The sequence below is a fragment of the Rhea americana genome, unplaced genomic scaffold, assembly GCF_003343005.1.
Source record: "Rhea americana isolate MKP2758 unplaced genomic scaffold, rheAme1 scaffold_7, whole genome shotgun sequence".
Lineage (NCBI taxonomy): Eukaryota > Metazoa > Chordata > Aves > Rheiformes > Rheidae > Rhea > Rhea americana.
Window position 1 is genome coordinate 10,040,034 of NW_028186867.1, and position 14,639 is coordinate 10,054,672.

Here is a 14,639-nt window from a genome sequence, read left to right on the forward strand (position 1 = left end):
GAAAAGGAAAAGGAAAAGGAAAAGGAAAAGGAAAAGGAAAAGGAAAAGGAAAAGGAAAAGGAAAAGGAAAAGGAAAAGGAAAAGGAAAAGGAAAAAGTTGGCCAAAATGAGAAGCAACTCAACGCTTCAAAAGAATCCACAAGTTAAATCCACAGTTTGGCCCTAATAGTTTAGAAACGGGTGCTAAATAGGCTTCAGTTCAACATCAGCTAACATGCTCTGTATCCTGCAGTGATATGACAACCACTGTAAGTCAACGACATACAGTAAAGCACTGATCAACTGACCAACGTCGGAGAATCTCTCATATATGAGAGATGAGATCAAGCTCGAGAGTCAGTCTAAAATCTAAAAACAGCACAAGTGCCTAAGAACAGATTGGATACTTTTTGCTTATGATAATGGAAGGCCAGGTCAAGATTATACCAACTCATAGAACAATACTGTCATAGTTTGAGCTCTGTCATACATCCCTTCTCAGTTTAGCTTGCAAAATGAAACACTGGTAAAAATAGAAAAGCTGCTCTAAAACATTTCTCTAAAGTTCTGAGAAAAACATAGCACAATACAAAAGTACATTATTTGCTTGAGTTTCAAGTACAGTATCAGTTTCTTCCCTCTGCAACCCTACCCTTTTCCTCCACATTCTGCCCCCCCCTTTCTTTTTCTTTTTTTTTTTTTTTTACCGATTTCCAGTGATGACTGGCAGCATGTCAGTAGATGTACTTGATGTGGCCTGAGTTACTTTAAAGGTTACATTCCTCAAGTCCATTATTCCCAAACTCATGTCCTCCAGCATTGCCAGCTCCTCACCTAAATCAAGGAGGAAAAATTCAATCGTAATCATCATGAAGAACTTCCCTTTATCCATGACTTGCTATGACCGCAGGCCACAGCTCTCACAAAAAAAGTTCTGCGGGTGGTGAGGGTAGGAAGCTCAGCCCTCTACCTTGATCTTAATCTGCCCGACTTCGGACAAGGTCTTGAATCACTTTGTGACTCTAGCAAGGATAGAAAACACGAATTATTTAGCCCATCCAGCCTTCTGTCTTTCAAATAGATTGTGTGCTGACTTTCTAGTACAGACAATACTAGTAAACACTTCTCAGCACTGTCACATCCATGATGTCCTTTGTGTTATAAAGTGTTCTGTCACCCTGTATTGCAGTATCTTACAGTGAACTCTAGATTTATTCAGGAAAGCATTCCCTAATTGGTATCCAAATATCTATTCTGACACAGGAGTGAAATATGTTTTCTTTATGTATTACTTCCGCAGTCTTTCTATTGTAGGATTAATGAAGGTCAAGGAAATGCAAAAAACATTTTTTGGATGGAGCTCCTCCCAGCTTGCTGGAATTTTAGTCCCCTTCTTTTCTAAAAAAAAAAGATGGATATTTCTTCTTCTTCTTTTTTTTTTTTTTTAACTCTTGGCCTTATTACATCACAAGGCAAGTACATTTTATTTTTTAATAAGAAGATATTCTACTTTGCTATTTGCTAGCTAATTAACTAATCCAGATATTACTTGCTTTTACATTTCATTTTTCAAAATAATTTTGTAGCTAAGCTGCAGATTATCCCATACACTCATCTTCTGCTGTAGCCAATTTAAAGCAGAATTTGGTGACTCACAGCTGCTATCACCCACTTGCTCTGTGTCTTTACCGTAAGTGCTCAGCAGGCTCTCAAACTGCGCCAGCAAGCCAATGGTATAGAGTTGTCTCAGAAATCCATCATCATGTAGGCAGTTCCTCAGCTTGATAATGAAACCACAAATAAGAGCTGTCAGCTGTAGGAGAGAAGACAGACAAGAGTGAAATAATGCAAGACAAAAAGCTCTTCAGCCCCAAATGGAAACAACCCTGCACAAGAGATGCCATAAAAATCTGTCAGACTAATGCTCTTTTCCTTTAAAGGGTACTCTTCTTTTTCCTTGCAGTTGAAGTGAGAAAACCAAACAACAAGAATCAAAACACTTAAAGTTTGATTTAGGGCATACTAGCTTGAAGTTGGAAGCTCTCCCAAGGTGGGACTGCTGTTGATCTCACATAGTTGTTTTCTTGACATGCCCACTTGAGCAAGAATCCACAACTGGTGAATTACAAAAGAGTCTCCTTGGAGAATTGTTTTAGTTACAGATGGGAAAGCAACACAACTAGTTCCAAGGCAAGAATTTTGATAGTACAATTAAATTATTGTTTTTTAAAATGACATTTTAAGAATGCTTTAAAAAGGCAATGCCTGCTTGCATTACATAAAGATTCAAACTCCAGCATTATGAGACATTCAAGACTACGCCCTGATACTGAGATTAAGTCTTATTTTGGTCTTTCTGATCTTTACGATGGGTAAACATAGTCAAAGCATAGAGCTAAACAAAGTTATCTGCAATATAAAGTGGGTTTTGTACAGAAAAATTATCAACATTTATCTCTATGAGAAATGATGTTTTGGGACAACTGCTCTACCAAACAATGTACAAGAGATAAGATGTTTGAAATAAATAAACTTAATAAATTGATAAATAAATAAATAAATTGATTCTTATTATGTAAAATGTTCCCACAGGACAGCAGACAAGCTGAAGAAGTGCAGTCAGCAGAAAAAGCATGGAAGGTGCCTCCAGACATCTCTTAGTGAGTGGCTGACACAAAACAGACCCCAACTGGCCCAGAAACAAAACTTTTATAAAATCCCAGCACCCAGTCTCCTTGGGGCTGGACTTCTCTCCTTAGGTACTAAAGGTTCCATTGGTTTTGCTGATGAAAAAAAAAACCACAACCATTGGTATCAGAGTATATTTTCTGTTTATGGGCCTTTTTTTTCCCCTCCCTCCTCTGTCTTTCACATCTTACTTCTGGTTTTGGATCAGTGGCATTGGGAGGCAAAGGCTGTTTCGGTATACAGCATTACTCTCACTGGTTCTTGCACAGTTTTTTAAAATTAGGAATATATGTCGAAGGGAAGATATGAGCTTTATATTTCCAAACACATGCAAGCGAATAGTAATAACAGTACAATGAGTGAGATCATAGCATTCAACCTGAGGGAAAAGAACAGATTGAAAAAATTCTGCAGTCATCTGTCATACTTCATAAAATCCCACCACAAGTCTAAGTGTAATCAAACCATGCAAACTTCCTTGCTTACAGTTTGGCAGAAGACAACATCCCTGCGATACTGAAGGCTCAGGCACAGCCCTATTGTTGGAGCACTGTCCTGCATTAATAAAAAGACCATGGCTTTCTTTGCCTTGTCACTCATCATGGCTACGCAGTCTGTGAGTGTTGTCAGCAAGGGGTAAAGAGCCTCACTCCATTCACCTGGTTAAAAAAAAATTAAAATCAATGGCACTGTAAGTACTTCATTTGAAATATACACACATTAAGAAGAAACCTTCTGTTGCAAGTTAAAGCAAAATGATCTGCATTTAATAATTGTTTTATTCTGGTTGGCTGGTTATCCCCTGCTTGCTAATGAGTTAATGCAACCTTACACAGTGGTTATCGAACAGGGAAAATATGGAGAATTCTACTCTAAAAGTCAATGTTAAGACTTTCCCAACCATGTAATAGCTCCCAGATTTGCCCGCACTGAACAGACCATACAATAGCTGATTTGGAAAGCACAACAACAAATATAAGTATCAATATACACAAGAGTATATAAACGTGTGTGCATGTTCAAACGTACCCTTTCACAGAGCATAAACATGGACAGGGCACAGAGTCCACTCTATAACGAATATAGGGAACATCTTTTTGGCCACTTCTGTCAATGAGATTTTTCCCAGATACTTCCAGCTTTGAATCTCCTTTGGTCTCATAACTGTATTATTCAAGTGTTTCACCATTTTAAAAATATTTATCCTTCCACATCACCTCAGTGAGCTAAGACGGTGTTCATTTCCCATTTGCCATATGGGAATAATAAGGCAGAAAGGCAAGTAAGGCAAATCCATGTAGTCTCTCTTTTAAGTGTCCCCAATCTGCTGAATAGCTTTGCAGACTGAGCTAGCCAGTAAAAAACATGAAATGCAGTGGCTTGGGTGGGCACTAACCAGATCCTTAGAAGTATTTAGGAGCTTGGCTCCCACTGAAATATGTGAGATGTATCCCAGTGTGACTGGAAGCAAGGAAATGAAATTGGGCTGCCTGAGCCCTGTTTCAGCACGCCAAGCATTGCACCATTCCTTCTCCSTAAAGAAAAGGCGCCGCCTTAAATGTCCCATTAGCTCATTTCCTTTCCATCCTTCTTTCATCTTTTGTCTCAATTGACCACCACCGTTTTCAAACTCACTTCCAGAACTGTATGAAAAGTTATTCAGATAGTATACCAAAACCCATTTTCTCTGCAACATAGGGAAAAGCTAAAACAGCGTTTTGCCCTCTTCAATGTAAGGCTAAAACAGGACGCTTCCTCTTTTTAAAGGGCAGGACAAAGTGTTTCATTTTTAAAATGACACACCACCGCTAGTCTGCACGGCGGTGCCAGCAAGGCGATGTGCACAGCGATGAACCTATGAGAACGGGGTCATTTCAAGCCTGCCACAGGAAGTCGTTCATGACTTCAACTGAACGGCAAGGCAAAGAGCCAGTAATAACACAAGTTTCTTTGATAACCATCCAAAGAGGGGAACGTTGGAAGCTTGCTAACAGAAACATAGCTGACAAGATTAGCAGAACTCTCCTTTTTGCTTTTGTTCTATGTGGTAGATAGACAATTTAATAAACTAAACAAAGGGGAAGTTATTTGGCTCTGTTCCATCATCTTACTTCAAGAGAGCAGGAAACATCGAAAGAACAAAGATCTACAGCTTGTCTTTTATATCCCATTAAATACTTTCCTCTCAAAATAAAACAGATGTCATAACATTGGCCTGTGAACACTCAGAAAGCAAAATACAGATGATACTAATGAAGTGTTTCTCTTAGAGTATTTAAGGGCTTTACTATGCAGGAATGAGAATGACAAAAAATTGAAGAGATCTGGCACATCATTATTCCATTGCCTGGATATACATACTTGTATACAGTTAAGTAACTCCATGAAGATTTAAAATTATACGGTGTTTGGCAGTACTTTGTTTAAAACATATGGTAATCATAAAGCATCACAGAATCACAGAACAACTGTGGTTGAAAGTGACCTCTGGAAATCATCTAGTCCAACCCCCTGCTCAAGCAGGGTCACCGAGAACATGTTGCCCTGCTCATGTCCAGATGGCTTTTGAATACCTCCAAGGAATGAGACTCCCAAACCTCTCTGGGCAATGAGTTTCAGCGCTCTGTTACCTTCACAGTAAAAAGTTTTTCCTTATGTTAGATTGGAACTATCTATATCTATATAGATATATAAATATACAYAGATACAGTATAAATATATATATATACACATATGTGTGTGTGTGTATATATATAGTATACAATACACTGGAGGTACACCAGAATGCCTGAGGCTAATGCAATCCTCAGATTTTTTTTCTCTCAAGATTCACATGCAGTACGGTAATGCATTTTGAGATAATGAGTAAAACTCCTCTGTGCTATGTATTCTCTTGGTTTAAAATACTGACCAGAGAAAAAGGAAAACCTTTGTCAGTTTACACAGTTTGMATCACTTTTCACTTCCTGTTTCACAGAAGTGTCCATGTGTCCTTTTAATTTTTTGGTCAATAGTAGCTGCCATTAACAGTAAAACAGGAACAAAAAAACCACTCCCAGGCTTGAATCAGTGTGGAACATTCCACTAACAGCTTTTAAATACATTTACTTGAAAGGACTTCTAGTGTTCAYTTTTACTTGGGTTCTCCCTCCCTTCTTCTTCGTCTTTGCCTCACTAATTTCCCTAAGAGACCTTTATTTTTGAAAGTATATATATTATAAAACTAATCAATGACGCTTTCAAACACCATGAGCACTCTAATTCTAATGAGAAATCTATTCTGAGCTCTGTTCTGATGTTTTAAAACTATTATTTAAACTATTTATTGACGCCACTTTAAAACTATTTAAATATTTAAAATATCATTATTTAAAAACTWTTATTGACTCCACTGGGCAAATCCATAGATAGAATAATTTAGTATATTGCCTCAAATCAATGGGGATGGAAAGCGTTGTTACAGATTTACAACAGCTGGAGATCTAGTCCAAGCCAGCTTCTGATACATTTTGGACATAAATCCCACTTTCTATCAGAGGTCTTTAGTTCACATTAGAAGTTATTCCACATTTAAAAAATGGCATGGTACAAACCAGTAGAAAGTCTGTCATTTGCTTTGTGTGTTTTATAGAAACACATGACGAGAGATAAATCCTGTAGGCCCCATTCAAATAGCTCTAACTGAATTAYTTCTCCTAAACAAGGGCTGTTCCTACTTTTCTTATGAGCAGTGCTGACCAAAGCCGTATCTTAAGGCACACTTTGAGATGTGGCATGTAAAAAAATAAATAAAAAGGCTGGGAAGATCTATAAAGTCACAGAGTGAAGCCTTTCTCACATAGATGGGAAAAGGCATTTTATTTTTGGTAAGAGTCTTTCTTCTCCAGATCCACAACAACTGACTCCAGAGCCTTGATGGGGTATCTTGAGTCTTTCAGGGTATATGTTGCAAGAGAGAAAAAAGAAAAAACAAAAGAAGAAGAAAAAAGATACCCTAATGTCCGTAAATCAAAGTTCTGGGCACCTACAGTTGCTGTTGTGTTTAAGTCATGGTTACAAGTACTCAAGATCTCTGAAAAAGACAGATTTAAGTAACTGGTGAAACAGATGCTTAGGTCTGATCCAGCAGCATATAACTGACAACCTGTCTAAGCTCCTAGTCAAGACATATATGATTTCAGAGGGAATTAAGAATTAAATGCTTTGCTACACTGCAGCCTCAATTAATTACATCTAAAATCCAGTTTGGGGTACAATTGGGTGCCCAGMTAGGGGAACCTGTTTGCTTTTAATTACTCCCATCTTAAAAATAAATAAATAGCATTAATTTATATATCACATTCAGATGTTGCAAAAAGTAAAGGGATGTTCCAAGAACTAAAAACATATGCAGCCTTTCTTAGACTAAGAGCATTTCCTCAGTGATAGAAGCAAACAGAGTGACCACAGCCAGAGTGGACAGCTGAGAAGAATGGTAATATACTCTGTGGATTTTGTGGAGATGAAAACTGAAAATTATACTTACCTGGGGGATTTTATTTCTCACTGGCTTTGCTAAACCCTGGAGCCCATGCTGTAACAGTTCATCAATGAAACCTCCACTGAGCTCAGATTAAACTAATCCTAGACTGGAAAAATTACAGCCATTTGGTGGGAATGAGGGGTGTTACTGAGGCATGTTACTCAGACCTTGTACATATAATAACAGTGGGAGGAACTACTGAGAGAGAGGGAAGAAGGTGAGCAGTATGATCAAAGTTTTAATTTAGTATTTGAAACATTAGGCTTGCAGTGCCCTAGGCTGCCTGGAGCGTATACCCACGCCACGGTGGGTTTCCATCAGCCTCGCTGACTGCTCTATGTTCCAGTGCTCCTTCAGAAAGGCAGCTTTACCAGCACGTATGAAAGGGCATGTCTGAAAACTCATTAAATGAGGCTCCCACTGGCTTCAGTGACACTGGGAACAAGCCCCAAACCATTGCCTCCCACATTAGTTTACTCAAATGTGTCAAATGGGGAGCGCAAATACTCTCCCATATCTGGACGTGAAAACGTGAAAACGTAGTTAACAGTGCTTACCAGCCAATCTCTTGCGCTTTTATTTAGGAAAATCATTTAGGAAAATAACAACTTTTCAACATGTCTAGGTAAACCACATGATATTGCAGAGCATTACCGTTCAATAATGGTCAGTCTTATCAGCAAGGCACTTGTTCAGTTGTTAAATATAAACAAAAACTTGCAGTTTTCAGAAGAAGCGGAAGCCATGAACGCACATACCTGGGCTGGATTCTTCTGGAGCGGGGCTGCAATCTGCACAAAAATGGAGGGGCAACATGCATGATTAAGGAGCAGCAACACAGTCCAAACATAAGCAACTCAAATGCTCGGTGCCAGGGATCTCAGAGCAAACTGCAGCTTAGCAGAGCTAGTCCCCGGGCCCGGGGCACCGCGGGCATGGGCTGTCTCCTCCACACCACCATTCCTGCGCAGGGGGACACCAGGATGGGGCTGCGGAGGGAAGGAGGCTCTCTCAAGCTCAGCAGCTCTCGAGGGATTGCCCCAGGGGCGCTGCCGATCCCCAGCGATCCGCAAGGCACCATTTGAGAACCACCGGCTTAGTGCAATTATAAAATAAGCTGGCAGTAAGGCAGCTAAACAGAGTAGCAGAAGACTAGCAGTTAAGTTCAGCGTGCTCACGCACTTAACTGAAAATGACATTAATGCACCTACGCTGCAAGAGTATCAGTACTTTGCTATTTAAGACAAATTTACGCTATACRATTTCCGAAACAGTTAACACCAGCATTGGATTGTGTTTTAAAGGCTCAAACCTCCTCACCGAAGCTTGTGACAGTTTTACACTCACTTCAGTGGTAGGAACAGTTTGTCAGACAAAAATAGCTACCGTGCAACACAAACAGTAGAAGGATAACATACCTTGCTACAGCAAGTCTTGCATTAATGAACAGCAGTTCATTAAACTAACAGATTAAAATTTGTTGTATTCATATCTAGGTTCAATAGTCAATGAATTACAAATTTGAAAATAACAGCAGAAAATATCAAATTAAATTATAAGCATAAGGACAAGCAYCTGAGCTAAACAATCTGGGATAAAAACCTCTCAGTAAGTTAAATCTTACAGTATTTATTAAGGAAACTATATGCTCCAATGCAATTTTCATAACAAATATCTAAGTCTATAATGAAAATAAAAATTAAAATAAAAAAAATCTTAAGTCTCCCCTCTACTATTTTAGGYAGTAACTTCTTTCAAAATATTCACCTCTAAAGAGATGACCCTTTAAAGACCCTTTAAAGTCCTCCAGTAGCATTTTTCTACATCACTCTTACCGATTTTGGAAGTATATAGRGTTATGTTTTATTTTGTTTGTTTTTTTAACATGGCATTCAAACTAAGTTCTGGCTGCTCATCTRTTCATTTGTTCATCTGACAAAATGTCAATTATTCAAACCTCAGAATTATTAAAATAAAAAGCAGTACTTCTTTGAATATATGACAAGAAAAACTTGAAAATGTTGGGGTCTGAGCCTAGAGAATGGACCTTCTTTGTCTCTCAGTTATTCCCAAGATCAGTTGTAAAGAACAATAGTAGGTTTGGTGTGGAGATAAGAAATGAAATTAATGGAAAAATTCCAATCAATTTCAGTGAGATCAGGTTGTCYTATAACATATCTGTTCTTCCGTCAAAAAACCCTGAACTTTAATTAGCAACTAAATTTAATGAGAATGATCAAGCACTCAAAATTTGCCCTGTGTTCCAGTAAATCTCCCAAGTGCAATTCAAATTGCTTGTTAAGACGTATGAAAAATGTCTCGCATCAGATACCTAAGAAACAGGATTCCCTCTCCAGGACTTTTTTAAGATAGGTTTGGACAAGAGTTCGGTTAATAGTCCTTAAGACTTCAAATCTAGTCCTTAAACTCAGGTAGTACTGGGAAATGGCAGCCCCTCAACTTTAAAGTTTGCTACACTTCTTGATTTAATTTGTCAAATTCTGTGGATTAAATGGGATTTTCTTTTTCCTGTTTCAGACACAGAGGAAAAGACTGCAGGAACTTCTGGCATGGACAAAACCTTTGGTAGGTAAACGTAGCTAATTCATTTTTGGTACGATATAAGTGAGATCCAGAGCAGAGATAAAAGTTTAACTAAAAATTCTGGGTAAATTTTGAAAGAAAATGATTATTCTAAGATGCTTTTAGCTTGCAAAAGCTTCTGATACCACTCACCACAGATTTTTCCTATTCTTTTTAATATTAAAAATCCAAAACTTGTTGATATGAAGGTGCACTGAGATTTACTGATAAAACTTWCATATCTACATTAAACTTCATAAAACCAGCTGGCAAATAAAAACATTTAAAGCTGTCAAACTGGTAGAACACAATCTAGTCATTAAGATTAATAAAGAACACACTCTGAAACAAGAGTCATCTTCCCCTATTCCTTTTTAATACCTCAAAATGTCAGTCTAATCTTGGAAACCAAGTCATTTAGGATAYYAAGCAAATCAGATATAACAGAAGTACAGAGCTATACAAAATAGTATCTATTTTTTTATTTTAACTTCCCTCTTGTTTTTTTCTTTTCTTTTTTTTTYCCCTTAAGGTATYGCCTTCCAACTTTACTGCAATGTTAATGATGGAATGGACATGAAGTCACAGGCATGCACAAGGGGGGAAGAGCCATCAAACAGTTAAGATGGAACAGGAGAAAGGAAATGAAAACACAAATCTATCTTTCTAGAGCTAAACTTGGCACACTTGTTCTATTAAATGGAAAAATGATAGTGACTATGACAATTTTTAAAGTAAAGAATGGGAGAATAAGCCAAATGTGTATATATGTAAATGAAATAATTGTGAAATTTAATGCAAGGCTGGAAAACTGTCAACTTAAATTAATCCCTCTCATTCGCATGCTCATGGCATTCTGCAACCGGATTCTACTCAGGACTCTTGTGATCTCAGACTTGGACAGGTTTATTCCACTGAGATTTTGCACTGCCAATTCCAACCTTCCACCTACATGAAATCTAACTAATCAAGTGTGTTAGCACCACAGTCTTGACAATTTCGGTTAATATCCGCTTTAAATTCCAGTAAGTTCCTCCAAGTTTAGCTCAGTCTAATAGGTCTGCTTCACGAGCCTCCTTTATTTTGGCAGCCCATCTGGGACCATTGCTGTTGCAGCAGTGCCTGCACATCTCTCATGTTTTATTCAACCTTTTATAAAGGTTCACTCTAATAAGCTTTGTTTGCAATAGGAGCCACCAGAGGTGTTGTTCCWCAGGAGCTTTGAAGCCACCAGGAAAGCCACCAGAGGTGTTGACACAGCTAACCCCCACACCTGTTTTACAAGTCTCAAAACACCCAGTGTGCAATCCCAGTGCCAGTGTAATCAATAAGAGCCATTTCATTTGGATCAGGATTCCTACCTAAGCTCGCAGCTCCCAGTACAYCACCAGTTTCCTCTGACTGACACCAGTGCTCCACACCACCACTGAGCTAGAGACCCACGGAAGGATGCAGCAGAGGCTTAGGAATGAGGCCAACACACAGCAAGAGCACAGCAGTGAGAAGCAGGGTCTGGCATACGCACTTGTGTTTCTGAGAGAATGGCATGCACAGGATGGTGTGGATGAAGATGGTGGTGAGGATGATGAAGGTGAGGATGATGAAGGTGAAGATGAAGTCTCATTTAAATCTTCTGGATTTATCCAGTAGGCGCGAGTGTCCCGATTACCTTTTTTACTAGTACAGCTGATATCGCATTGGAAAACGTCTTCACAGCTGTCGCTTTGCAAGCGCTCTTTCTGGAGAAGTTTGTCCACTCTCTGTATAATACACTCCAGACTTTTGTCAACATTCAACCAAACTTTCTCCTTGAAAGAAAAACATTCTCTTCTCAATTTAAAAAACAAAGAGATAGTGGGTAACAAATCCCTTGAAACACACATTTTGTGGTGTGATTCTAGGCAAAGTTTCCTCTGGGCTATTACGATTACATTTGTGCACACACAAACATTGTATATATAAATAAATCAGCATATCAATAACATGTAGAGATGTCACATGTAAACTGCACAGTTATGTTAAAATTAAATTTGCTGAACAATTCTACATGTCTCCTCTACCTATGATTCACTATTCTTATTTTCAATAGGCATCATTTTTTACTCTTGAAACTTGTCTGACTGGGAAACATTTCCTCACTTTGGCTGACAATCATTTACTTTTCTCCTTTAAAGATGTGTTTCCTTAAGGCCCAGGGTGATTAGAATCCAGCGACAGCCTCTTCTCCCTTCAAAATGCTCGTAGAAGCGGATGTCTCCCACTCCTTTCAAGGCTAAGGATGGAGATGACTTAGCATTCCCTTCTAAGCATGGATGGGCCCAAATGCAAGCTAAATGCAGAGAAGTTTTAGACAATTTTAGAAGTATGATTGGAGAAGGCAGTGCCCACTTTAACTTGTTCAGAGCTGATCTCTTTGGTCAACATTTAAAAGCAGCTATTTCAGTAAATGTAAATGCTGCTTTTGTAGCAGCAGGCAAAGGAACTGAAATGAAGCAATAAAAAAATACAATAAATACAAATGTTAATTAAAACCATCTGAAACATTTCTGCAATAATTATCAAGATTTGGAATAATCAAGTCTGTATTGCAGAAAGATTAACTCCACTGTACTAAAGAAAAAGCAMAAGCACTATTTATAGATGGAAAAAGTTTACATAGTATTTGCTTACAACCACACATCATTTTTTTCCTGTATAACCATGTGAGTAACAGATAAAGTACTATATGGCGATATTAGTATCTAATTAACTCAACCGGCTTTATTAGTAGCTTATTACTGTGAGTCTGACTGCAAGTCAAAGAACATCAAAACAATTAGAATGTGTAAGGATCTATTTTCTGAATGAATTGGATCTTGCTTCTACATTGATATTTCCTAATATTAATCATTGTTTTAATTAATCTGGATTATTTTTGAAATTCAATTCACTTCTGTTTTTATTACAAACGACAATACTTAACACAAGCCAATTTTCATTTAATTGGCWGAGCTGAATGGAGAAGCATTTAATCCTTAGTGCAAACAATTTTTAAAAATTGTTTATAACCAAAATAGATGGAAAGTTCTAAATATTTAGATCAGGAAACAAAATAGGAGAAAACTTTGCAAGATTGGACTGTATAGCTAACAAACACAAAATATGTTTTATTTTGGTAAAGTCTAGGAGCGCCTTGTAGTATGATCCTCAGTTGTTTACTTTAAAAACTGTTTACTTTCCCTTGGAACTGACTTCACAGAAGCTYTGCACCAAAAGTAACAATCTCTGCTATTCAGCAGACACAGAATTATTTATTAAGGCTYGTCTTTGCTAGTTTACCAGTATCTCTAGTAGATGACTAAGATGCACAATAATGTGCTCCAAAATACTTATCCTTTGGATCTCTGATAAGCAGTTACAGAGCTTACAAACTAAAGAATCCAGCAGACAAAAAATAAAAAGAAAATATTCATCACTCCCCTGAGCAAACATACCCATTCTTCTTCATGCCAATCCACCTGCAGAGAAGATCGGCTATTTCTTCCTGTCCATCTGGCCACAAGTGTATCCTGGTCATTCCTCAGCATCACTTGTTCCCCTTCTCCAGAGGTTGGAGATGCYTTTGAAGCTATATAATCTGGCCTAGCAGCATTCAGTCCATGTATTGAATTTGCCAACAGCTTGCAATCACAGACTGTGACTAGTTGCCGGGTCTAAAAAGCAATAATCCCCCCACAATTTAAAATCTTTTCATTATTCTGTACACAATTTCTWCTTTTTTCTTTCTGTGAAAGAAAATATTATAACTAATATTTTGTAAAAGAAAATAACCATCATTAAGTAGTCTCTGAGGTACCTTTAAAATCAGTTTATAGCATATCTTTAAAGAGATATATAGGATGTCAAAATACAAAGGATGTATTTCCAAAGTCCATACTACTGTTTTAGCCTTGCATTTGTTGAAAACTTCACTAATAAATTTGTGATTCTCAGCATATTTATTAGCACTTCACTCACCATTTGATGAAAGGTTAAAACAATGTGGAGACATTTTTTACAATATCGAGAAGTTGTAACAGTAGAGATACCAATGTCTCAAGAGGAGGGCTAAAGACATAATCCCCTAGTCAACACAATGTGTTCCCTGTCATATTTAGTAGTGTTATATATTAAAAGATTTCTAYAAATTATGTGATTAAGAATATAGTTTGATCTGCATGTCTATTAAAAAAAAGCAAAATAAGCCCACTCTAAGTTACACTATTGCCCAACTGTTACTTGTCCCCAGATTAATTATATATGCTGTATTGATTTAGACTGAATATTATAACAACTAATACATTGATATGTAATCACATTTTTTGAGCTCCAGGAAGCTGAATACATATTCTCTCAACTTGGACAATTTCTGGCAAACTGATTGAGCATATATCGCTGCCATTGCTGCTATCTAGAACCTTTAGATCTCCTTCAGGGACTTAAGAGATCACGTATTTGTCTTTTGTCCCTGTCAATAAAATTGTGTTCAGTCTGACTTCTGTTAACAGCCATGGAGAAGTAACTGAATCATACCATTATAATKCAGGCAAAAGCTATGCCACCATTATTACTTATTTCATCAGTGGGACACTACAAAAGAGCTTAATTTACTTAAGTTTTGTCCACTTTTTGCTGCTTGACAGGTGCCTAAAAGGTACTTTAAAGAAATGGTTATGAAGAAAAGAGTATAAAAGAAATAAAGAATGGTCATTTCTGGAACATGATGAGTGAACAGAGGATACCAAAGGACACTCTTAGCTCTCCACTGCACTCTCAAGAGAAGGTGGAGGCAGATGAGTGTGAAAGGTAGGAGAAAACCCCAATAAAATGCAGTGAATTCAATAGGCTG

The 14,639-nt window shown here is 37.7% G+C and overlaps 1 protein-coding gene across 8 annotated transcripts in view; it reads right to left on the reverse strand.

The window, feature by feature from the left end:
* INPP4A (inositol polyphosphate-4-phosphatase type I A) overlaps positions 1-14,639 on the reverse strand; it is a 137,412-nt gene that overhangs the window by 21,512 nt on the left and 101,261 nt on the right. For 5 of the 8 annotated variants that reach the window (XM_085321553.1, XM_085321554.1, XM_085321558.1 and 2 more), the window contains 6 exons: positions 13,246-13,464; positions 11,298-11,580; positions 7,948-7,980; positions 3,154-3,326; positions 1,669-1,792; positions 687-813 (listed from right to left, as the gene is read on the reverse strand). In XM_085321553.1, coding sequence (XP_085177679.1) covers positions 687-813; positions 1,669-1,792; positions 3,154-3,326; positions 7,948-7,980; positions 11,298-11,580; positions 13,246-13,464 — 959 coding nt within the window. The remainder of the gene's footprint in view (positions 1-686; positions 814-1,668; positions 1,793-3,153; positions 3,327-7,947; positions 7,981-11,297; positions 11,581-13,245; positions 13,465-14,639) is intronic. The other 3 variants (XM_085321560.1, XM_085321559.1, XM_085321561.1) reach the window with 1 other exon arrangement.